Source organism: Lactuca sativa, chromosome 4 (assembly GCF_002870075.4).
Source record: "Lactuca sativa cultivar Salinas chromosome 4, Lsat_Salinas_v11, whole genome shotgun sequence".
In the NCBI taxonomy this organism is placed as follows: domain Eukaryota; kingdom Viridiplantae; phylum Streptophyta; class Magnoliopsida; order Asterales; family Asteraceae; genus Lactuca; species Lactuca sativa.
The window spans coordinates 355719236-355745888 of record NC_056626.2 but is presented as its reverse complement, the minus strand read 5'-3'; the positions used below and the strand labels follow the sequence as shown (position 1 = coordinate 355745888).

The window sequence follows — 26653 nt, the reverse complement described above, 5'->3', positions numbered from 1 at the left end:
TAAGGTAAACTTAACCATCAGCTTTCAATAGAAACGTTACCGTCTATTCACAGACTGTTTTGACCATCTTAAACTCTATATTTTTCAAAACTGTTCAATACGAAAATAGATTAGGTTTATACCTTTCTAAAGACTACTTGCACGTGTTCATACGATTTTTCTACAATTTTTAGCGATTTTTACAAAACTGCCTATCATTTCGGAAATGATTTCGGACGAGCCTGTGAAGATGAACATTTTCACACTAGTTTGAGACCACTAGAAATTTTAATAAAATTTATGATCAAAATAGACTCATTTTCCAAACTCTCAGAGTTTATAGATCCTAACTTTAACTTACGATTATTTTTCTATAATTTTTCTAAAACTAGGGACAGAAAAGTCAAAACTAGAAAATTTTCCTCATCATACTAAATGTTTTATATTTGTGCTTAGATTTAATTTTATGTATTATTGTAAAAATCGTGACTTATTAGGATCAAACTAAATAAAATATTACAAAACTTACAAACCGGTTATGATTCGTAAAATGTTATAAAACTTGATTATTTTGCTAAGAATAATTTTTACTGGTAAAATAGTCGTAACTATGATGTCACTATTTTGATGGTTTAAAACCTAAAATATTATGCTATTTTCACTACATATATTACAATTAGACATGTCCATGAATGATTATTTATCAAAAGCATTATAGATAATTTAACTAAAATGGTATACAAAATAGAAGCTCGTGATAGAAAAAGTCGCGATTGATAACCAGTCTATCATAAAGTTGTTAAACCGACGCCTGAAGAACGTTATGACATGCATATCATTCATATCAAGCATGGTTATAGTGACTCGCATAGGGAATGGCAATATTATTTTGGTTTAAGGGAAGCTTACACTCTATTTGTTTTTATTAAACTATAAAACTGCAACTTATCTTTCAAGTATTCAGTCTGTTGCACTTCCGGTCTTAGGGTTTAAGACTACAATTTTTCTTACATCAGAAAATATTGGATTTTCTAGGAATGTACGCTTTACTTATACAAACAAAAGGAAACAAAGGACATGCATGCATATATTCACGATTTTAGAACGAGACTTACAAACTATTTTCGTAGAAAATATCAGATTTTCTGAAAGTGCTACGAGAACTGTTCTAAACAAATACGTAACCATTTTATACAAAATTGCTTATGAACTCACCAACTTTTTAGTTGACTCTTTTCAAAAATACTTGTATTCTCAGGGAACCAATAACAGATAATCAACTCTACTATGAGATCAAGTGGGGAAATCTTATGAAGTATTACTTTTGTCAATTTTGTGTAACTGATGAACAAGTACAAAATGTAAACTATGTAAGTGTATTTTCAATGTACGTCGCATGGAATGCTATATTTCATTTATAATACTGTACAATGACGTTATCCGCCTCCAGAAGTTTCCGCCGTTTTGGTTCAGGGGTGTGACACATTTTGTTATTGTTCCACAAACATTTATTTTTTAGTGTGCTACCTTGAAATTATATGTCTATTACCCCTGGAATTTTGTTATGGTTTTGCAACTGCGGCTATAGTTATTAGAGTTCACGATTATAAATACTCATAGCTAAAGATTTCAAATGTGTCACTTTGAAAACACTCACGCGTAGCATAAGAGTTTTCCAATTCAAACGTATGAATATAAGTTACACCAATCAAACCATGTTAATTATATATGACGTTCCTATTATTTTTCCTTGATTGCTTGTGCAACATATAAACTTAATATTCATGAAAAATATAATACAAGCAAATTTCTATTTTTCCAAATAAAAAGGCATCAAAAAACGAAAAAAAAAATAAAGAACTAAAAACAAATATAAATTGTTTTATTTTTCCCTCTTTATAATTCTTTGATTTTTTTCATCATATAGTTTCGCTGTCAAATCTCCCGCAATTTCTTTAGATATCGATTCATTTCCCCTCGAAACCAAAAAATCATATACAACATTTCCTTTTGATTTCACTACTTCCCCCATAATATGAGTCGCCACAGTCTTCAACCCCCTTCCCCAGCATTGTCGGAGCTTGATCATCCCCGTAGTCTCTTAACACTGTAAGGAACATATTTTTTTCAATTGAACCACTCTGTCGATTCCATCGTTATTTTCCAATCCCATCGTTATATTCTATCACCATCGTCATTAATCGAACCTATCACTGTCGATTTCAAGTACTGAGATATCCTGGTGGGCGATTAGCTGTTTCCTTGATATTTAGATTGGAATCTAGGGTTCATAAGGTAAAAAATTGTTTTTGATTATTCATAATCTAGGGTTCATGTGCTTTACTTCTGTTATTGTTCGAAATCTAGTTTCCATATGCCTTTTAATGGGTTTCTACATACCAATATCTCATTTTATTCCCCAAAGGTTATAGAAAAGGCTTTTTATAGTATCGGTTCTGAGGTCTATTTTTCTGTAGTCCAAATCCCTTAATGAAAAGAAACGTGGCTTTAAAAAATGATTTTGGAATCAGATTAAATCACTTAATTATTATATTCTAGACACCATATTCCAACATGTTATCATCTATTTGTTTTTGGTGAAGAGTAAAGAAATGTTCGATGTAGTGTCTCTTTTAAAATAAAATGTATTTATGGATTAGATCTCGTATTCTTTTGTTTGTAAATGTTTTGCATGCAAGATAACACATTCTACTTATAAGTTTCTCTATTTTATACTTGATTAAACTAAATTTTAAATTAAAGTCAATTCTGTTATCCAATTTTACTCAAGTGTATGAACTATTTTACTTTCTTTCATATATGATCAAATTAACTAACATTTTTGGTTTAAACCTTGTCTGAAATAACATTTAAACCTCTAAGACATAGGTCTTCATGTGGCTGGCTTGCTCCAAACTAGAGATTAGAATGGCCGCTAGAAGCCTACTTCGACTTAGAAATATTGGTAATTTTAGTGTCACCATGTCATTTTATGTAATTAAAACTAACATGTGAGCTAAGGGACTTCATAATTTGTACTCTAATATGTATACCGGTTTGTGCAGAGTGCAGACATGTATAAGATCGAATTAGAATCCGGTTTGATGATAAGTCAAGGGTCCGGGGGCAGCACCCCTAGAGGGGTCTAAGGGGCAGAGCCCTTGCTCGGATTTGTAAGTGCCCTATTGGATTATCCTAGGCTGAATTTCTTACAACCCAGACATAGGATAGAAATATCACTTCAGAAAGTGTCTATACAATCCAAGTGGTACCCAGATCACCAAAATAAACCCTATTTCCTCCAACAAGAAATATTTGTGTTTGGTAATTTGGAACTTTTGATTTTAGTTGATTATCAGATTATATGAACGAACAATTAGCATTGGAACATGGAAACAATTTTGCGGTGTTTGAAACTTTTATTTGTTTAAGATAAATGACATTTGTAACATACATGTTTTGAAATCGTGTTTTGTAATGAATAATATTACGAAAGATTATGTGAATTTGACTAATTGAGTTCTAACATATGATTTTTACTAGAAATGAAGTAAAACTATGTTTAGAAACACTCAAAAAATATTGGAAGTCTTATGAAATTCCAATTAAAAGCTAAATAGTGAAATTTAGCGAAAATATAAAATTTGAAATAAGTAAAATTTTATTATTGAAAGTTGTAGATAATCTCGTTAGAAACATGTAGGCCAAAACCTCGTCGAAATCCGAGTTATAACGAACAAATTATGACCAATTGAAGATCCGCGACAAAACCGGCACGACGCCGAATGACGTAAAAAGTGAGTTTTTGATAAACTAGTTTTTATACTTAGTGATCTAAATGAAAGTTATAGTATTTGTTAAATAGAGAAGTTCAATAAAAAGAACGTCAAAATCTGACTTCGTATGAGGAAGTTATGATTTTTCTAAGTTTCAGAATAGCAGTAGACAGTTAAAAATTCGAAATAAAGATCGAGCGATATTTAGCAGAAACAACTTAAACGAGAATTGAAGATATCGTCAATAGTAGTACAACGGTAAAAAGTCTGACGAAAATGAATATCGGATGAAGAAGTTATGAATTTTTAACGGATTTACCAGTTCCGATCTGTTAAAAATAATAATATTAAAAATAAAGTCAAAATTAGCCAACTTAGTATAAAAAAAAGTTGTAGAGCATAATTTTACCTACGCGTGCTTATAAAGAACGTCAAAAACGGAGCCCGTATGCGAAAGTTATGGGTTTTAGAAGATTTTGCCTCAAAAACCGAGAAATAATGGATAATACCGGGAATTTTCGCGTGAACAGTATCGGCCACGTCACCTGCTCTCGCGAACCGCCCCGTGTCCCAATCTGCTGACGAGCCTAAAGTGGTCGAATAAGAGTTTGACGCATGTTGCCTTTTGATTGGACCGAAGCCGAAGCCTATCCCCGTGCGACATGCCTCGCCCTGTGTTGCGTCCGAGTCTCGCATTCGCGCCAGCTCCTCTCGCTTCGTGGCCTTCGCTCCAGCAGCCGCGTGTCCCCTTCTCGGCTGACCCTCACATCTTCGCACCCCATAAATAGGAGGGCTGCAAACCCTCCCGAGTAAAATGTGAAATTTGCCAATTTTGACCCCTAAACTCATATTTTCACTATTTCCACTTCCCCCGAAGCCCCGAAATCATTTTTAACACCCGGAACATGCCCCAAAGTACCCGAGAAGCCCGAAAAATTTATCTTTTCGGTTTTGAAGCTCAAACCTCGTAGGGCCTGGTTTTCAATAAAGCTCTCGGTTTTCAACATAGAAAGTCATAGTTAAAGCCGAAGTGCTGGCCAATTTACTATTTTAACCCCCGGTAAATTCAAGGTGAGTTAAATATATAGGAACAATTGTATGTTATGTGTTATATGTGCTATGTGTTTTTCCGTGTTATCATCTCATGTTATTATTTCCGCTATTTTGATAGCAAAGCTGTACATTTGGCCATGTGATCAGTGAAAGGACTTAAATTCATAGTGGTATTGGTATGAAGCCTCTAGCTGTGTAGAGCATGTCACGCAAGAGAATGAATTCTTTTCTATGACATTGGCAGAAGATTAGATAGGGCGTGAAAACCTGAAATCTACCAAAATGTTAAATCTTGATATTCTTTATGTTCTGAAGTTTTATGACCCTGAAGTGTATGACATAGGCGTCACTTGGGTATTGGTATGCACCGTTGACCATGAAGTGTATGACATAGGCATCACTTTGGCATCGGCAGTATGCCTTCAGTGCCATTTGGGCCGAAGCGTTTTTGATGTTTATCAAGTATTGAAATTGTTGTTGATTGTATATCTTTGAATCGAGTCATTGATTGATATGAAAAGCTTGTCACATGATTCACATATACCTTTGTTGTTCCTTGTTTCTCTTTGCTTCTGCCATATTGAAGTATATATATGGCATAACGTTATATTGTATATATTATTGAACTCACTAAGCATCACCGCTTACCCTATCAAAGTTTAACAAATTTGCAGGAGATAAGTAACCAGTATAGTGATATACTGTTGGAAGGTTTAGAATAGTTGTAATATTACTTTTGTATTTAGGGATCATGTATGTATCAAAGTATAGTATCTTGGGTAGTTATGTAATATATAACACTTTTTAATAGTCGCTTTGTATCAAATTTTTGTAATTAAACTATCAATGTAAAATATTATTTTGTGAATAAGCATGTAGCATGTTTCGGAGTAACAATATTGTGAAGTATGAAAGTTTGGGTCTTTTAGAAATACGAAAATTAGGGTATTTCAATCATGGTATCAGAGTAGTGGTTTAAGTGAAATAAATACCACGAATTGGTATTTAGATTTAAACCGTTGGAAGTGCAATATATGAACAGATTCATTAGGAGTATATGGATACAAACCATAGGAAATACTTAAGTGGGGTATTGGGTAGTGATAAACCGTAGTATTCTAATATATTAAGTTACTTCAAAATTTTTAGAGAATTAGTTTAAGTGAACTAGGAATTTTGAGAATTTCTAAACTTAAACAAGAATTATTAAGTGAAAAAGATACGATATGTAGCTGGTATATTTTAGGTTGAATACCTAATGGAGACAAGCACTAGAATATTAATAGGAGATATGCCTTATATTCTAATATGTGCAAAATGAATATATCATGCCTTAGAGTGCTTATCTATAATTGATATTATTTGAGAAAGTTTAAGGTCTGACATCGATAAGTTTATAAATAAACGATCGCGGAATATCGTAAAATAATAAATATGAAGTGTTATCGTAAATAGTGTATTAATACCAATAGAGTGGTATTATACATTTAAAGTATGTTTGATGATATAATAACATCTTTGGAAGAAAGATGTGCGTTTGAAACACGTTTGGGCGAGATAAATGTGTTGGTGCAAATCCACGAAGTTGTTCCTCCATTGTTCATATTGAAGCAGTGATTGTTTAGAGAGTCGGAAGAACCGAAGATGGCGATCAATACTTCGTTAGTATCGCAATTGATGTTGTACAAGATTTAGAAGAATTAAAGGAAGGACTAATGAAATTTTCAGACTCAATAGGCCAAGACATTGTAAAAAACATTGTGATGTAGTATGCAGTTTGAGTAGTAACCCTATATAGGATGTTCAGACTTAGTATTTATTAATGCTGAGTGATGACTGAATTCTATCACATCCTTATGGAAGTTCCACTGTGTGTTAATCCGACTTTAACATACATGATTAGGATGGTGAATTAAGTCATTTAGTGGTAAAAGGCTAAGTAACTTACTTGTATAAGTAAGGTAGAATGCTTAGTTGAAGAAGCAATACACTTATAGTATTGTATGAGAAGAGATGTTGTAGATAGGAATGACAGAGAACCAAGTTGAAGCTAGTACAACTTGCTGAGATGCAGCTATAAATCGAACTTCCTAGGATAGACTCCTATGAAGTAGACTTAAAAGATACACCTATGAGAAGAAGACTTACTCATATACAAGAATGACGATGTCATCAAAGGATAATGAAATGAACAAATGTGCATGGTGAATTACATGAGTTAGGAGATGATGCAGGTAGTTGGAAACCGTTTGTCTTCACACTGCAAGAGTAAATTTTGGTATTGCATGTCTAGTAGAGTAGACACTACCCGAGAAAGAAATTATATGAAGATTTGGAAGTAAAATTCATATTGATCTAGAAAAGTATTAGCGTATACTAGATCGAGCATATGCGTGAAAACGATTCCAGAAGGCAAGCATAATAAATCCAAGATATGTTTTCGTAAAAACGTGAAAATCCCTAATTAAGTCTAAGAGAAATTATCGTATGTACTTGCTTGAACACATTCATGTGTGATAAATTGCTTTGTGAAAACTTTCTAATAGTAACTTGGGAACCGCAAGAAAATACTTGGGACAAGTATGAGTAGGTATGTGAATAGTAGTGGAGGCCTATACTACTGGAAGCACAGGACTCACACTTAGATTAGGGAAAGTCACAAGGTTACCAAGAAGCTAGAAATCAATTCCGTTTTTGTTTGAGTATGTCATTACCTTCGTTTCGGTGATTACTAAGAAGATGATTTTTGTTCAAACCTTAGTGCTTATAAACAACCGAGTTTGATTAGTATAAATCCGCGAAGTAAGATGATTGGTTCAGAAAACCATGTCTTATATAGTGACGAAACTTCAGTTAGAAAATTGAAGAAGGAAATGGTCAAGGTGGTCGGTAGAAATATAATGATCTTTATTAAAGGAGTGAGCAACCATTTGCTGGAGATGTTACCTGTTATGAAGACGATGAAGAATTTAATTATTCATGGAAGGATTACAGTATGAAATTCGTGATTACGTAATCAATCGAAATATTCTGTCATTTGACAAAACTGATGTGTATACCCGAAAGCACGAAAACGATTTAGAGATACGTGGTCCTATTCTTTCTATTCCGAAGCATCCACGTGTTGATCAAAATCTATTTGTTTTCTCTATTCCATCAGCTCGATTTATTCAATCTGATTCTAATACAAGAGTTTGGTTTGTTATGTGTCTTGTGCATTATAAAATCAAAGGTCATTAGAATATGACCATTCAAGTTGTTGTTGTAGCAAAAGTAAAGACAATATCTTGGGTTTGGTCTATAAACCAAGAAGGAGCAGGAGTCTGCAATGAGAATTGAGTTTTAACTCAAAGATTAGGATCGAAGCCCCAATAGAGAATGATGAGCGGGTGCAAGTTTGAGCACCGCTAGTAACAAAGAAGTTTGAAGAGTTTGACAATCGTTTGGCAAACCAAAAGTTAAATATCGTACATTTTTGATTACCGCAAAGGAAGTAAGTTAAGACTCGAATGTTGTGACTAGTAATTTTCTCGTAAACTCTAGATCTGCTCACATCTTATTTGATTTCAATGCCTCATATTCTTTCGTGCCTTATAATTTCGCACATTCTTTCAAATTGCTTGTTACGCAATTGTCCAATCATTTCATATAGATAACATAGGAAGTGTATCATTACTTGCTGATAATGTCTATAGAGATAGTGTCATAGGAATTGAAGGTTATAATCTTCTTGCTAACCTAACTCCTATCTCTTTTCCCAACTTTGATATTATTCTCGGCATGGATTGGTTATCAAAGAACCACGCAGAACTCTTGTGCTACGAAATGATTCTCCAATAGAGAAATATGTGCAAGTATACTTGGACGGAATTGTGGCGAGATATGGTGCGCCACTAAAGATTATTTCCAATTGTGATACTCGTTTCACTTCTCACTTTTGGGCGAGAATGAAACGTGAATTAGGATATCGAGTTGCTCTTAGTACAACTTATCATCCTCAGACAAATGGTCAGAAGAAGAGAGCAATCCAAACAGTACAAAATATACTGAAGGTATATGAAGTACTGTATGAGCGTAAATGTCATACTCAAATATGTTGGCGTTACGTTGGAAATAAAATATTTGGAGGCTCTGAAATGATTCAAGACATCACTGACAATATACAAACTGTCCGAGAAAGAATGAAAGCGGCCTAGGACCGACAGAGGTCCTATGCAGAAAAGAGGAGACGACCCGTAGAATTCAGGGTGGATGAATTAGTAATACTTAAGGTATTTCATGGAAAGTCATTATGCGATTTGGGAAGAAAGGAAAACTAAGCCCTAGATTTGTTGGTCCTTTCAAAATCATTCAGAGAATTCGTAAGCAAGCATACCGCTTGGAATTACCGGAAGATCTGGCACGTATTCATGATGTGTTTCATGTGATCTATCTATGCAAATGATTGAGCATATATGATGAGACAGTTCCATTATCCGAGGTGAAATTGGATAATAAGTTAAGATATGTAGATGAGCCAGAAGAGATCGTGAATGAAAGAACAACTAATCTACGTAATAAAGAAGTAGAGTTGGTGCTTGTCAAGTTGAAACACCATCGAGGCCCAAACTATACTTGGAAAAATAAGAATGTGATAAGAGCGAAATATCCCCATTTATTTTAATCGATGTAATTTCGGGGACGAAATCCTCAAAAGGAGGAGGTATTTGTAACATACATGTTTTGAAATCGTGTTTTGTAATGAATAATATTACAAAATATTATGTGCTTTTGAGTAATTAAGTTCTAACAGATGGTTTTTACTAAAAATGAAGTAAAACAATGTTTAGAATCACTCAGAAAATGTTGGAAGTCTTATGAGATACAAATTAAAAGCCAAATAGTGAAATTTAGCAAAAATATAAAATTTGAAATTAGTAAAATTTTATTATTGAAAGTTGTAGATAATCTCTTTAGAAACATGTAGACGAAAACCTCGTCGAAATCCGAGTTATAACGAAGAAGTTATGAACAAATCGAAGATCCGCGACAAAACCGGCACGACGCTGAATGACGTAAAAAGTGTGTTTTTGATAAACTACTTTTTAGCCTTAGTGATCTAAATGAAAGTCGTAGTATTCGTTAAACCAAGAAGTTCGATAAAAAGAATGCCAAAATTTGATTTCATATGAGGAAGTTATGATTTTTCTAAGTTTCGGAATAGTAGTAGACAGCTAAAAACTCAAAATAAAGATCGAGCGATATTTAGCCGAAACAACTTAAACGAGAATTGAAGATCTCGTCAATAGTAGTACAACGGTAAAAAGTCTGATGAAAATGGATGTCGGATGAAGAAGTTATGAATTTTTAATGGATTTACCAGTCCCGTTTGTTAAAAATAATAATATTAAAAATAAATTCAAAATTAGCCAGTTAAGTCTAAAAAAATTGTAAATGATAATTTTACCTATGCGTGCATATAAAGAACGTAAAAAACGGAGCCCATATGCGAAAGTTATGGATTTTAGAAGATTTTGGCTCAAAAACCGAGAAATAATGGATAATACCGGGAATTTTCACATGAACAGTACCGACCACGTCACCCGCTCTCGCGAACCGCCCCGTGTCCCAATCTGCTGACGAGTCCGAAGTGGTCCAATAAGAGTCTGACGCGTGTTGCCTTCTGATTGGACCGAAGCCGAAGCCTATCCTCGTCCGACGCGCCTTACCTCGTGTTGCGTCCGAGTCTCGCATGCGCGCCAGCTCCTCTCGCTTCGTGGCCTTCGCTCCAGCAGCCGCGTGTCCCCTTCTTGGCCGACCCTCGCATCGTCGCACCCTATAAATAGGAGGGCTGCAAACCCTCCCGAGTAAAATGTGAAATTTGCCAATTTTGACCCCTAAACTCATGTTTTCACTATTTCCACTTCTCCCGAAGCCCCGAAATCATTTTTAACACCCAGAACACGCCCCGAACTGCCCAAGAAGCCCGTAAAATTTATCTTTTCAGTTTTGTAGCCCAACCCTCGTAGGGCCTGGTTTTTTAATAAAGCTCTCGGTTTTCAACATAGAAAGTCATATTTAAAGTCGAAGTGCTGCCCGGTTTACTATTTTAACCCTCGGTAAATTCAAGGTGAGTTTAGTATATAGAAACAATTGTATGTTATGTGTTATATATGCTATGTGTTTTTATGTGTTATCATCTTGTGTTATTATTTCCGCTATTTTGATAGCAAAGCTATACATTTGGCCATGTGATCAGTGAAAGGACTTAGATTCACAGTGGTATTGGTATGTAGCCTCTGGCTATGTAGAGCATGTCTCGCAAGAGAATGACTTCTATTCTATGGCATTGGCAGAAGGTTAGACAGGGCGTGAAAACCTGAAATCTACCAAAATGTTAGATCTTGAGTATTCTTTATGTTCTGAAGTTTTATGACCCTTAAGTGTATGACATAGGCGTCACTTGGGTATTGGTATGTACCGTTTACCATGAAGTGTATGACATAGGCATCACTTTGGCATCGACAATATGTCTTCAGTGCCATTTGGGCCGAAGCGTTTTTGATGTTTATCAAGTATATAAATTGTTATTGACTGTATATTTTTGAATCGAGTCATTGATTGATATGAAAAGCTTGCCACATGATTCACATATACCTTTGTTGCTCCTTGTTTCTCTCTGCTTCTGTCATATTGAAGTATATATATGACATGACGTTATATTGTATATATTATTGAAGTCACTAAGCGTCACCGCTTACCCTCTCAATGTTTAACAAATTTGCAGGAGATAGGTAATCAATATATTCATATACTGTTGGAAGGTTTAGAATAATTGTAATATTTCTTTTGTATTTAAGGATCATGTACGTATCAAAGTATAGTATCCTGGGTAGTTATGTAATATATAACACTTTGTAATAGTCGGTTTGTATTCAATTTTTGTAATCAAACTATCAATGTAAAATATTATTTTATGAATATGAATGTAGCATGTTTTGGAGTAACAATATTGTGAAGTATGAAAGTTTGGGTCTTTCAGAAATACGAAAGTTAGAGTCTTTCAACATTTTACTGTATATGTATGTTTAGACTGTTAGTTGCTTTGTTGTAAATAAAAATTGATGAAATTTCTAGATATCTTAAAATATTAATTGATTAAAACTGATGGTTTATATACCTATATTAATTGAACAAAAGAAGAGTAAGAAATATACCTTGCAAGTAATTAATATTAGAGTGCGTCAAAGAAGACAATAACGAGAGTTATAATGGATAAAGTTCATAGAGTTAATTGAGTATGGGCATGAATCTATGCTTGATTCGAAACTAGCTCCAATTTGGAGGTAACCCAATTGTTAAAAAATCTTGGTGTTATAGCCCTTGCATGTGAGGAAATTAAAGGGCATGCCATAGAGTGCTCTTTTAGAAAATGGTATCTTGAACACTCTTTCTTAGTCATACAACACGGTTGTACTAGGGAAACTGGGCCAAATAACAGCACATGAAAAGGAACCGGTTATGTGAACAACAACCGCATTATTTAACATGAACATATAAATCATTCCTTACATGACATATCATAATTTCCAATCTAAAACCCAGTTTTTTCATTATATAACCCGGTTTAATAAAAAACCGGATGTTATCTGACGTGCTGTTTTGTATTAGTGATAATAGAAAAAACGAAAAATTCGAAATTTTTTACATTGTCTTAAAAAAACAGGGGTTGTTGGTGCTATTATGGTCACTTTCATGTAACATCCCCTGCTCCGACTGGACTCCATGATGAGGTATTTCAGAGAGGGTGCTTTATTTTAGCAAATTAGATGATATTTTAAGAAGCACACATGAACATACGTGTAGGCGTAGCTTAAAACAAAAGTGTTTTCTTTAACTTTTGCTTTTACCAAAACCTTTAATATTATGGACAACTTTTTTGATATTGTATCTTCCATTATCTCCCACGTCCTTTCATATATGAAAACAACATTATGGATACAACGCTCGTTGCAACAGGTACAAACGTTTTTAGTGTGTTTGTTTATGCTCCGTTAGAAGATTAATTTTCAGTAATAAAGTCGATAAATAATTCATAGCATATATTTACTTGTTTGTAGCAGCATATACAATTAATTAAATTATAAATTAACAAAAGATCCGATAAGCGCATTACACATTCCATGGTGCAAAATGCTTCCTACTGGCTAGTGGAAAATGGCGCCGATGACCAAGACTTTTCATTATCAAGAAAACAATCTTTTTATCTGTATAACCCTAATTACTTTTATAATTTATAAAAGAGCATTAATAAGAAACGATCTCACGAAACAAGAAAGTAAACCTATCAACCACCATGTTCACATTCCCTTTACTACTCTTTCCTTTCCTCCTCCTCTTCTCCACCACCACCGCCCAACCATATAAACCCACCGACTACTTCCTCCTCAACTGTGGTGGTGCAACCGCCAGTACCGACCGGAAATGGGACACCGATGAACGTTCCGAATTCATGCCCTCCACCACCACCTCCTTCACATCCGCCCCAAACAACCGCGATCCTTCCGTCCCGGAAATCCCATACTCCACTGCTCGAATCTTCATTACATCATTCACCTACACTTTTCCGGTGGCCAAGGGCCCTAAATTCCTCCGACTCTATTTCTACCCCGCTACATACTCCCGCTACAAGGCAGACCAATCTTTCTTTTCTGTATCATCAAACGGTTACTCTCTCTTATCCAACTTCAACGCTTTCCAAACCTCATCATACTTGCGAACCAGAATCACCCATTCCAATAAGGTTCCCCACTTTGTAAAAGAATTCATTATATATGTAAACCACACCCAAACCATAAACATCACTTTCACGCCCTCACCCGAATCATATGCCTTCATTAACGGTATCGAAATTGTTTCACAACCCGAATACTTATATTATAAATCCAAAAAAATAAAATACATCGGTCTATCTTCCGGACCCATGATCATAGAGAACACGTGTCTCGAGAATATTTACCGGTTAAACGTGGGTGGGGAGAAAATCTCCCCCATCCATGATACCGGGATGTATCGATCGTGGGATCAAGACGATCCATATTTGTTCCCATCTCGAACAGTAACCCAGGTTAACAAGACTCCGATAGTCTACACAGCTGACACACCGAAATATACCGCACCTGAGTTAGTTTATGCTACGCAAAGAAGCATGGGTGCTACTTCTGAAAATCGCAATCTGACGTGGCAGCTTCCGGTTGATTCTGGGTTTTATTACAACCTTAGGCTCCACTTTTGTAATATTATACCAGATTACACGCGCAAATATGCGGTGATATTTAAAATTTTTATTTCGAATCAAACGGCTGAAGAGTATGCTGATCTGTTTTACTGGACTAAAGGTACTGGGTTTCCTGTGTTTAAAGATTATGGCGTATTTGTGTATGATTTTGATGGTAGTGGAAGAAAGCGAGATTTGTGGCTCGCGATGGGTCCTAATGATTACTCCGAACAATACTATGATGCCTTTTTGAACGGTTTGGAAGTTTTCAAGCTTAGCATGAACGGTAGTCTCACTGACCGCGACTCGGAGCTCCGCCCTATGGTACGGCCGCCGTCATCTCCGGTGAAAAACAAAACTCCACTGTATGCCGCCATAATAGGCGGTATTGGCGGAGCGTTAATACTCATGTTGTCAACTTTAGGTTTTATCGTTTTCCAGCGAGTGAAACACTCCGGTAACAAGTCATCCGGTGAACAAAAATCAAAAGACAACCGCCTTCCGTCAGGTAGGTGTCGGCGGTTTACAATCAAGGAAGTGAAAGATGCCACCAGAGAATTTGATAAAAATTGTATAATCGGGAGAGGAGGGTTTGGGATGGTGTACAAAGGGTACATCGACAATGCTACAACAACTGTCGCTATCAAACGACTAAACGCGTTATCCAAGCAAGGTTTTCACGAATTCCAAATGGAAATTGGGTTGCTGTCAAAATTACGTCATGTCCAACTTGTGTCCTTAATTGGGTACTGTGACGACGAGGGCGAAATGGTACTTGTGTATGATTACATGTCTCACGGGACATTACAAGATCATTTATACAAAGGAAACAACCCTAATTTACCATGGAAACGACGTCTAGAAATTTGCATTGGTGCAGCAAAAGGGTTGGATTATCTACACACAGGTGCAAATCGTGCGATTATTCATCGCGATGTGAAATCGACTAATATTTTGCTCGATGAGAATTGGGTGGCGAAAGTGGCGGATTTTGGTTTGTCGAAGTTAGGGCCAAAAGAGAAAGGGGTAGATCATGTTAGTACAGCTGTGAAAGGGACATTTGGGTATATGGATCCTGAATATTACAAAATGCAACAACTTACAGAGAAATCTGATGTGTACTCCTTTGGGGTTGTATTGTTAGAGGTGTTGTGTTCGAGGCCAGTGATCATAAACCGAGGTGTTTCCGATGAAGAGGTGAATTTGGCTGAATGGGGTAGGTTAAACTATAGAAAGGGGACGTTGAAAGAGATAGTTGATAAGAGAATAAGTGATGAGATTGCTCCTAATTGTTTGATGAAGTTTGGTGAGGTTGCGAATAGTTGTTTAAGAATGAAAGGGAGTAAACGTCCGAAGATGGATGAAGTTGTTTGGGGGTTAGAGTTTGCATTGCAGTTACAGGAAGCGGCTGAGAAGAGAGGTGGTATGGTGGGTGAGTTGATAGGTGGCATGTCGGAAAATCAAGAATATATGTTTCCTGTGAAAGGAGAGGACGTGAGTGTAAATGAGGAGTATGAGTTTGAGGGGTCGACTGGAGTGGGAATACAACATGGATTGGTGTCGACCGATAGCAGCAGTCGTGAAGGATTAGTGTCGGAAACGGTTTTACCCCGATGAAGGTCAGGGGTAGTATGGTAATTTATGTTTGGATTACTATTTATCAATTAATTTGATGCTAGAGTGGATTTTGATTTTATTAATCGTGTGATTAAATTATGTGTTATTTGGATTCATGTACAAATGTCCACTAGTTATCATTGAATAAAGTCAAACAGTGCAACCCTTATGTCATTTGGGTGACTCCCTTTACTTTTACCAATTGAATGAAGTCAAATGGTGCAATAGTTATGTCATTTGGATGACTCCTTTCACTTTTACCAATTGAATGAAGTCAAGCAGTGGACACTTATGTCATTTGGATGACTCCTTTCACTTTTACCATCTCATACATGGATAATGGGTGTTTTCGGTAAAAGTTAATTAATGGCATCGTAATTATTCAACTATTTAATTATACAAAATACATAAGAATTTGGAGTACTTACAAAAAGACAAGCCATTTACTTTCTCAATCTCCATGGCTCTAACATCTTGTTTCCTGTTCGTATCACCAAAAAGGGATGCATATCCATAACAACATCATACTTTCATTTCATTAGTTCGTTTATGGTATGCTTCATTTATTTTAAATGAATTCAGCTTTATACACTTTTGTGATTCAATATCCATAATGTTATGGATAGTAAGTTGACAATGCTCTTGTTGGAGCACCATTTAAGAGAACCACCTATCCTCCCAAATCGTATGATTGAATTCATGTACATCCTTGTGCATCAAACGTCTCCAACTTACAATAACAGTGGTTAATTGGTTAATTTGTTAAAAAAAAAAAAAAGAACGGGATGAAGGTATGTGTTTTAATTTGGGGTCGAGCCAAATGGAACTGATGTATTTCATTTACAAGAATCTTTGTATAATCAAGTGATCCGAACGGTAACTCACAATGGTTTACTTTAGATATGCAAAATAGGTTACAGATGATGACGTCAATGGGGTTGTTCTGGAAAAACTAACATAATAGATATCACCACAAATGGCAGTACAAGTTAGAGGTGAGCTCGATTCTAGAACCAAACCAAACTAGAAAACCAAGAATCGAATTTATGGATATGGAGGAACAGAGAACCAAACTGAATTAGATAATTGATTCAATTCGGTTCTAACAGATATTTTGCTCCCACAAAAAAAACCAAGAACTTTTATGGACAAGGAGGAACAATCACTACCTTAGTCCATGCCTGGACCACCTTCAAGCTCCCTCCTTTGAAATCCGTTCCATTGATTGCTTTAATAGCATCTTCATTGCTTGCTTCTCATCAAAAAATATGCAGAAATTGTTGGAAGAATTAGGGTTTTTGTAGGAGATCCGGATACCCCTTGGATCATGTGAACACTTTCCGAACTGATATTTCTACCCTTATGGTTGGGTTGCAAGAAATTAAGCCTAGGGTAGTCCAAAAGGACACTTACGAATCTAGGCACGGAAATCGTAAGACAATTTGCTAGAAGGGTTTTATGTTCATCTAAAGAAAAGAGAGCTAAAAGTTGCCTCCTCTTCTCAAAGAGAAGAGCCATTTATATAATAAACAAGATTTAGGGTTTGCCTCTTAGGATAGGCCGTCATGGGTTGCTTTGGAAGCAAGTCAGGGAAATCCGGAATTTAATGAGGATTTAGGGTTTCTAAAACTGACGAATTTCGTTCGTTTTACCATAATCACCCTCAAGAATTCATTATTCTCATTATGTTCCCATATGTAAAATTCAAAGATTTTTTGGCAGGGGCTCTGCCCTTTGGACCCTGCTAAGGCCATTACCCTTAGACCCTACCAAAGGGGCGCTGCCCCTTTAGAATCCCTGAACCCTGGATTTGTCGTCGAACCGACTTCTAATTCAATCTTATACATGCATGTTGTAACATCCCAATCTTCACGCATGAAGTTTAAGCTTATATATTTATATTTTTAGGATAAATGGACGAGTTGGAAGGCTCTAACTCGTCATATAGAGTTTTAATCGCCATGACTTATATAGGACCTACACGACAAGTTGGAAGGCTCCAACTCGATGAGTTGAGAGTTGAACATGAAAAACCTAATTTTTAGGGTTTGCATCCAATTTAAAGGACTTAACTCTAATTGTTAGCCTCCCTCATTGTCCGCTGAGTCCAATGAAACCCTAAATTAGGCCACTTCTTCCATTTTGTGTGTGAGAGTTTAAAGAGTGTTCTCTGGTGCTTTTTATTGAAATGTGTGAAGTTGGTAGTGCATAGTTGACCGGAGAAGCTTTATATCCGAGATTCTCAGTTTTGTTGCAGTTATTTGAAGGTATAAAGTCGATATTTTGATCATCCCTTTTACTAGATCTCTCATTTTGAAAGTTTATGGCCATTATTGGCTTAGTTTGGGACCCTTCTTGGATTTGAGCATGATATGAGGCTAGGGTTTCAGATTTGGACATCTCGATGCCTTCATGGACTTAAATTGCCAACTGTATCAAGTAATAGCCCTCCTTCATTCCCTAAGTCCCATAATAAGCTTTACTTGAGTGTTTTAGCCCCTTAATGCCTTGCATGGATGTAAAGGTAGCAACTTTATGTGGTATCTTAGCCCTAAGGGACCAAATCTATAGTTTGGGGATTTAGATTCGTTTGGAAAGGACTAAATATGTTAAGACTAGGAAAACTCGACGAGTTGGATCGGGCTTTCCCATTTTTTGGATACTATAGGAACTCGACCAGTTGTTCTGTTAACTCAACGAGTTGACTAGGGTTTGTCCCGTTTTTATGAATACTAGAAAAACTCGACGAGTTCATAGATGCACTCGACGAGTTGGGTCAACATGGACTGTTCACCTTGACTCTGACCACGGTTGACCAAGTTTGACTTGAAAGGTATTTTGGGTATTTCAGGATTTTACTAAAGTTAGTCACAGGGTGGTTGTAGGCATTTGAGTTCGGGCTGCGAGTTTGGATTTGATCTTACCAGTTCAACACTACTTGTGAGGTGAGTTTTTTCTAACTATACTAAAGGGTTGAAGTCACCAAGGCAGGCCCTTCTGGTTTTTATTACTGTGGTGATCTGTTCGATCGGTATCTAGGTAGATAGGATGTTTATATGCTTAGTGATTTGTAGATCGATTTGACTGTCTGTAGACTGGCTATGTGCTTAATTGCTATTTATATGTAGGCACGTATGTGTGTCTGGTTGGGCCGAGGGCGGTCCTGCTTTGTGTTATAGGCCAACAGACCCAGGGCGGTCCAGATAGACTGAATGTAGGGTAGTCAGGCCGAAGGCCAGACGGGCGGTCCGTATAGGCTGTAGGCCCAATGAGGTAGTCAAGTCATGTCAAAGGCTCAAGAGCAGTCCAGATTGGTTGAAGGCCATAAGAGGCGGTTCAGTAAAGCTGAAGGCTCATTATGCATGTTGTTATTGGTTATTATTGTGTTGTGGCATTTTGCGGAAGACTCACTATAGTTGTGGATTTTGTTTCAGGTACTTTGGATGATCTTGGGAAGGTGAAGGCATGATCGTGCACCTCCTCGTTTTTAATATTATGGTTTCTGGGAAAAACTATGATAGTGGATTATTTTAAAAACAATTTGTAAACAATGGATGTTTTTGGAATGTTTGAAAAGTTTAAATTTTTCTCGAATTTTATAGATGTTACAAGTTGGTCTCAGAGCCTGGGTTTGAGTGAATTAGAGGAACAATCGTGTGAATCCAATATTAAACTAAAGAAAAGTTTTTCAAAATGATTCTCAAAAGGTTTTCAAAGTACTAAAGGAGGATGTGATGTGTTCGATCAGTCGGAGCCAGTAAGTAGAATCCAAAATACCATACTATTATATGATATTATGTTATGTTAGAACAACATGCTAGTGATAGGCTAGGGATCTTCAACAATTGCTTGATAGAATTGCCTGATTATATGATGCCTGATAGCCTAGGGTTTTCCGTAAATGAAATTGACATCATTATTGTAGTTTCTTAGTGTATGCATCACGGTTGTAAATAACTAAGATTTTATAGAATAAGAATGCTTGGTTTGGCCTTATTTCCTATTCTTGTTTAATGAAGGGATTAGGGTAGGATTGAATATTTGAATGTCTGTAGGGTCCAGTGTTATGTATGGCTAGCATACACTAGTGATGAAGGATTGGTGGAGACTTTTTACGGGGTCGTATTCGGATGAGCAGAGAACTGCGGTATCATGGGATCAGTTTAGGGGGATTTTCCTCACTCGCTATATTCCTCGGTTTGAGGGCGAGAGGTTGGCTTAAGAGTTTTTGAACTTGAGATCGGTTACGGAATCGGTGACGGAGATCACCCGGATGTTTACCGAGAGGGAAATATTTTCCCCGGAGTTTGCATCTGAGCAGTCTCAGATTACTCGTTATCTCAGCATGCTCAAGACTGACATCAAACGGTTCATTGCTACCCAGTGTTGTGACACTTTACTGGAGTTACAGGAGGCTGCTAGGCGGCATGAGTTAGAGATCAAGCTTCAACTGTGGGAATAGAGGCAGCCCCCGACGCAGTCGCAACTGGCGCCGAAGTGGTTCAAAGTCGTTGATTCTAGGGCAAGAGGTCAACATGGCCGCACTTGTGGGAAGTGAGGGAAGTTTCACAATGGATCATGTCAATCTGGTGGTGGGTGCCATAAATATGGCAAGGAGGGGCATTATGCGAGGGACTGCCACCATTCTGCCTCAGCTGTGGATATGAGGATCTGCTATCATTGTGATCAGGTTGGCCATATGAAGGTCAACTGTTCGTTGCTCGTTGCCAAGCCAACGCAAGCTCCCACGACGACTACATTACATATCACTAATGGGAGTCAGGGTAGGGAGGCATCTCCGATGGCTTGGGGACGCGCTTTCCAGCTAACTGCCGAGGTGGTCGGGACAACACCAGATGTGGTGGTTGCTATGTTTCTATCCCTTCTCTTAGTGATTATGTTTATTGGTTGCTCATGTGTTTGTACCTATGTTAGGTACGTTCTTAGTGAACTCTTTTCCTGTTCTCGTATTGTTTGAATCAGGAGCTAGTGGCTCACTTGTCTGTTGATCTTTTACTAGGGAGTTTGGTTTGCCCTTCGTAGAGCTAGAGTGTCTGTTGCAAGTTTCCATTTCCAACGAACATCGGGGTTCTGCTTCATCAGTTTATAAGGGTTGCGTTCTAGAGATATTCAGGGTGTCTTTTCTGATTGACTTGATTCTGATTTCCATGGGGGATGTTTGCGTTATAGTAGGTATGGACTGGCTAATTCGTTTCGGTGCCATGATTGCCTGCGAGGGTTAGTGTGTGGTAATTCAAACCCTAAGTGGGGGAGAGTTGGTTATTTATGGAGAGGGCACCAAGTTGGGTTTAGAGTTTTGCTCAGCCGCCAAGGCTCGACAGGGATCAGGTCTCGGTTGCAGAGGTTCCAGTCGTCAGATAGTTCGCCGATGTGTTTCCGGAGGAGTTACCTGGAGTTCCTCTTGAGAGGCAGGTCGAGCTCAGGATCGACCTTGTGCCAAGTGTGGCCCCTATTGCCAAGGCGTCGTACAGATTGGCAATGCCCGATATGCATGAGCTGTCATCTCAGTTGCAGAAGATGCTAAGCAAGCAGTTCATCCGTCCGAGCAGTTCTCCGTGAGGAGCGCCGATCCTTTTCGTCAAAAAGAAGGATGGTTCACACCGGATGTGTATTGACTACTGGGAGCTGAACAAGTTGATGATGAAGAACCATTATCGCTTTCCATGGATAGATGACCTCTTCGATCAGTTACAGGGAGCATCTTGGTTTTCCAAGATAGATCTAAGGTCTGGTTACCATCAGGTCAAGGTGAGGGAGGAGGATGTGGAGAAAACTACATTCTAGACTTGTTAAATACATTACGAGTTCGTGGTGATGCCATTTGGGCTCACCAACGTGCCAGCAGTATTCATGGACCTAATGAATTGGGTATGAAGGCTGATGATCGATTGCTCAGTTATTGTGTTCACTTATGATATCTTGGTGTATTCCAAGACCAGAGAGTAGCATGAGGAGCATCTTTGCGATCTTTTGGGAGTTTTGAGGTGAAAACGACTTTATGCCAAGTTCTCAAAATGTGACTTTTGGTTGCAAGAGGTTAAATTCCTTGGACATATCGTTAACCAAGATGGGATTTTGGTCGACCCGACCAAAATTAAGGCGGTGATGAAATGGTTGGTCCTGAGATCTACCTTGGATATCAGGAGTTTTCTGTGTTTGGCAGGGTACGACCGGAGATTTATTCAGGATTTCTCCAAAATTGTAGTACCCCTCACTCGTCTGACGAGGAAAGGGGTAGATTTCCAGTGGGCCCTGAGCAGCAAACAATGTTCGAAACCCTTCGACAATGACTGGTCGAGGCTCCAGTCTTGACCCTCCTAGAGGGAGTGAAGAATCTTGTGGTTTTCTGTGATGCATCCATCACCAGATTGGGAGCACTCCTCATGCAGAGAGGATGAGTGATAGACTATGCGTCGTAGCATGAGACGAGGTATCCCATGCATGATCTTGAGTTGGGAGCGGTGGTGTTCGCTCTCAAGATCTTGAGGCATTACCTCTACGGGGACCGCTGTACCATCTACACAGACCACAAGATATTGAGACACATTATGGATCAGCCGAACCTAAACATGAGGCAGCACAAGTGGCTAGACGTAGTCAAGGATTATGACTGCGAGATCCTTTACCATCCAGGTAAAGCAAACGTGGTGGCGGATGCCTTGAGCCGCAAGTCGGATGGATCTTCTGTATTGACATCATGTATGAGGATTTATGTGTACTCTACACTAGTGGGATTGATTAGAGAGGCTTAGCCCAAGGGGTTGCGAGAGGAAAATTAGAAGATTGAGAGGATCATGGGCGAGATCACCTGGTTTGCTTAAGACAGTTGTGGATTGTTGACTCGTTGGGGTCGGGTGTGGGTTCTAGTGTCTGGCAGGATTAGACAGATTGTTCTGGAGGAGGCTCATAAGTCTCGTCTCTCTATTCACCCAGGGGCCACCAAGATGTACCGGGATCTGAGTTTGAGTTACCGGTATCCGTACATGATGAGAGAGATTGTTTGGTACATCGAGAGGTGCTCGGCCTACAAGATGGTCAAGGCCGAGCATCAGAGGCTGCACGACAAGCTGTAGCCTCTAGAGGTTCCCATCTGGAAATGGGAGCAGATCATGATAGATTTTATCACCAAGTTGTCGAGGACGGCGAATGGATATGATGTTATATGGGTCATCGTGGATCGATTGACCAAGAGCAACCATTTTCTGACTAATCGGGAGAGTTCGTCGGCCGAGAAGTTGGCTGATGTGTATCTCGGCGAGATCGTTGCTCTCCATGGGCTTCCGGTCTCTATTGTATCAGACTGTGATGTTCGATTCACCTCCCATTTCTGGCAGAAGTTTCATGAGAACTGGGTACAAGATTGCATTTTAGCACCGCTTACCATCCGCATACAGACGACCAGTGAGAGCGGACCATTCAGACCATTAAGGATATTTTGCGGGTCTATGTCATTGATTTCGGTGGGAGTTGGGACTCCCACCTACCTCTTGAAGAGTTCTCCTACAACAACAACTTTCATTCCAGCATTGGTGCTCTCCCTTTTGAGCTGTTGTATGGGGGGAAGTGTTGGACCCCAGTCTGTTGGAGCGAGGTTAGCGACAGTTGGTTGGACCGAGGTGGTTCTGCAGACCACCGAGAAGATTTAGCAGATCAGGCAGCGATTGCAGACTGCTCAGATTCGGCAGAAGAGTTATGCCGACCGGCGCCGATCCGATTTGGAGTTTCAGATAGCGACATGATGTTGCTGAAGGTCTCACCCTATACGGGTGTGATACACTTCAGGAGGAGGGGAAAGTTGGGTCCCCAATATATTGGACCGCTTCGGATTATTGCCATGGTTGGCAAGGTGACATATAGATTGGACCTTCCATCAAATTCATACCACTTTCCATATTTCGCAATTGCGGAAGTGCATATTAGACGATGATTTCGTAGTGTCATTGGATGACATCCATGTCGACGAGCGCCTAAATTATGTAGAGAAGTCGGTGGCTGTCTTAGAGAGGAAGATAAAGGTCATGTGTAACAAGGAGATACCTTTGGTAAAGGTACAATGGCAACATCAGAGGGGATCTGAGTGGACCTGGGAGCTGGAGGCTGAGATGCGGGAGCATTACCCGGAATTATTCACCGCTGCAGGCTTCGAGGACGAAGCGTAATTCAAGTGTGGTAGAGTTGTAACATCCCAATCTTCAGGTATGAATTTTAAGATTATATATTTATATTTTCTGGACAACTCGACGAGTTGGAAGGCCCTAACTCGTCATGTATAGTTTTAATCTCCGCGACTTTTATAGGACCTACTCGACGAGTTGGAGGGCTCCAACTTAACGAGTTGAGGGATGAACATGGAAACCCTAATTTTTAGGTTTTGCACCCTATTTAAAGGACTTAAATCTCATTGTTAGCCTCCCTCATCGTCCCCTCAGTAAAAAAAAACCCTAAATCGTGCCTGTTCTCCATTTTGAGTGTGTGAGAGTTTAAAGATTTTTCTTTGGTGCTTTTCTTGAAGAAGTTTAAAGTTGGTGGTGCATAGTTAAAGGGAGAAGCTTTAGATATGAGATTCTCAGTTTTGTTGCATTCATCTGAAGGTATAAAGTCTATATTTTAATGATCCCTTTTGCTAGATCTCTCCTTTTGAAAGTTTATGGCCATTATTGGCTTAGTTTGGGACCATTCTTGGATTTGAGCATGATATGAGGCTATAGTTTCATATTAGGACATCTCATGGCCTCCATGGACTTAAAGTTACCAAATTTATCAAGTCTTAGACCTCCTTCATGACCTAAGTCCCATAATAAGCTTTACTTGAGTGTTTTAACCCCTTGATGCCTTGCATGGATGTAAAGTTAGCAACTTTACGTGGTATCTTAGTCCTAGGGGACTAGATCTATAGTTTGGGGCTTTATATTCGCTTGGAAAGGACTGAATATGTTAAGACTAGGAAAACTAAAAGAGTTATCCTGACAACTCGACGATTTGGATCGGGCTTTCCCATTTTCTGGATATTATAAGAACTCGCCGAGTTGTTCTGTTAACTCGGCGAGTTGACTAGGGGTTTTCTCAATTTTCTGAATACTGGAAGAACTTGACGAGTTCATAGATACACTCGATGAGTTGGGTCAACATGGACTGTTGATCTTGACTCTGACTAGGGTTGACCAAGTTTAAACTTGAAGGGTATTTTGGGTGTTTCGGGATTTTACTAAATTTAGTCATAAGGTGGTTGTAGGCAATTGAGTTCGGGCAGCGAGTTAGGATTTGATCTTACCAGTTCAGCACTACTTGTTAGGTGAGTTTTTCCTCACTATACTAAAGGGTCAAAGTCACCAAGTCTGGACCTTTTTAGTGTTATTACTTTTGTGATTTATTAGATCGATATCCTGGTAGATAGGATGTTTCTATGATTAGTGATCTATAGATCAGTTTCACTATTTGTAGCCTGGCCATGAATTGCTATTTATATGTCGACATGTATGTGTGTGTGTGGTGGGATGAGGTGGTCCTTATTTGTGCTATAGGCCAATAGACCCATGGCAGTTCGGATAGACTGAAGGCCCTGCAAGGTGGTCCAGTCCGGCCGAAGGCTCGCCGAGCGGTCTGAATAGGTTGTAGGCCCTATAAGGCGGTCTAGTTATACCGAAGGCTCGGGAGTGGTCCAGATAGATTGACGGCCCTACGAGGCAGTTCAGTCATGTTGAAGGCTCATTATGTATGTTGTTATTAGTTATAATTGTGTGGTGGTATTTAATAACAACCCAAAATTTTCAAATAAAATTTTCATTTTTAATTAGCCATACATTCCCATACAATGTGAAGTAACATTAACCACTATTTTCAAAATTCATGAAATTAACATTTTATTCGAAACATCAGAGTGTCCCATCCAAACAAATGTCGGAGAGTGCTCGTCGCGCCGTCAAGCCTTGCCCTTGCCCTTAGGCTCCGAAGTACCTGAAACAAATCAACAAACTATAAACTAATGCTTAGTGAGTTTCCGAGAGCATACCCCAAGCACAAGCCATATAAACACATATCATATTAGCTATAAAAGCTACATATACCACATAATCCATGCATACAAACATATAAGGATGTCGTGGGCTCCTCTTAAGGTCTTACTCCAGGACGTCATGGGCTCCCCCACATGGTCTTACACCTAAGTGCCATGGGCTACCCCCATGGTCTCTAGATGGAAAGCCATGGGCTCCCCCACATGGTCTTACATCCAAGTACCATGGGCTCCTCCCATGGTCCTTACTTGAATAGCCATGGGCTCCTCCACATGGTCTTACATCCAAGTGTCATGGGCTCCCCCCATGGTATTCCCTGCAAGTATCACATATATAGCAAGCATAACTAACTATCATTCCATATATCTCTACAACGGAAAGTATACCACATATCATAAAATGGGTTGGCCTTGGTGCCTTTGACCCATTGGTATGGTGAGGAGACACACCTCACGTGAATGCTGAACTGTCAAATTAAGATCAGATAAATCCCACGTGTTGCTCCAACTCAACCACTTATAATCAAAATGTAATTAACTTGTCAAAATCCCAAAATACCATAGGTGCCCTCAAATTTAATCTTGGTCAAAATTGGTCAAAGTCAAGGTCAATAGTCCATGTTGACTTAACTCATCGAGTGCATCCTAGAAACTCGTCGCGTTCCTCCCGAGTCCATTCCACTGAATCCCATGTCTGCTCGCCGAGTCACCTAAGTGTCTCGTCGAGTTCATCAAATGTCCAGAAAACTAAAAGTTCATGTAGTCCCAAAACCTTTATCATTCACTACACTCATTCCGAATCTTGAAAATGGGTAAAACCTACCCGACTCGTCAAGTCAACTAAGGGACTCGACGAATTCCTTCTGTCCCTTTTATGTTCAGCCCATTTCAGTGGGATCTAAGGTCCAAACTTCACATCCAACTTCCCTAGTGCATTTA

General features: G+C 38.5%; 1 protein-coding gene across 1 annotated transcript; it reads left to right on the top strand.

The window, feature by feature from the left end:
* The first annotated feature begins 12899 nt into the window (after positions 1-12899).
* On the top strand, positions 12900-15855 carry LOC111896361 (receptor-like protein kinase FERONIA). The gene has a single exon (XM_023892365.3). The coding sequence runs from the start codon at positions 13144-13146 to the stop codon at positions 15679-15681; it is 2538 nt and encodes an 845-aa protein (XP_023748133.1). The 5' UTR covers positions 12900-13143; the 3' UTR covers positions 15682-15855.
* Positions 15856-26653: the final 10798 nt, after the last annotated feature.

Excerpts from the sequence above, each read along its gene's own strand:
- LOC111896361 (XM_023892365.3), top strand. The coding sequence starts at position 13,144 with ATGTTCACATTCCCTTTACTACTCTTTCCTTTCCTCCTCCTCTTCTCC.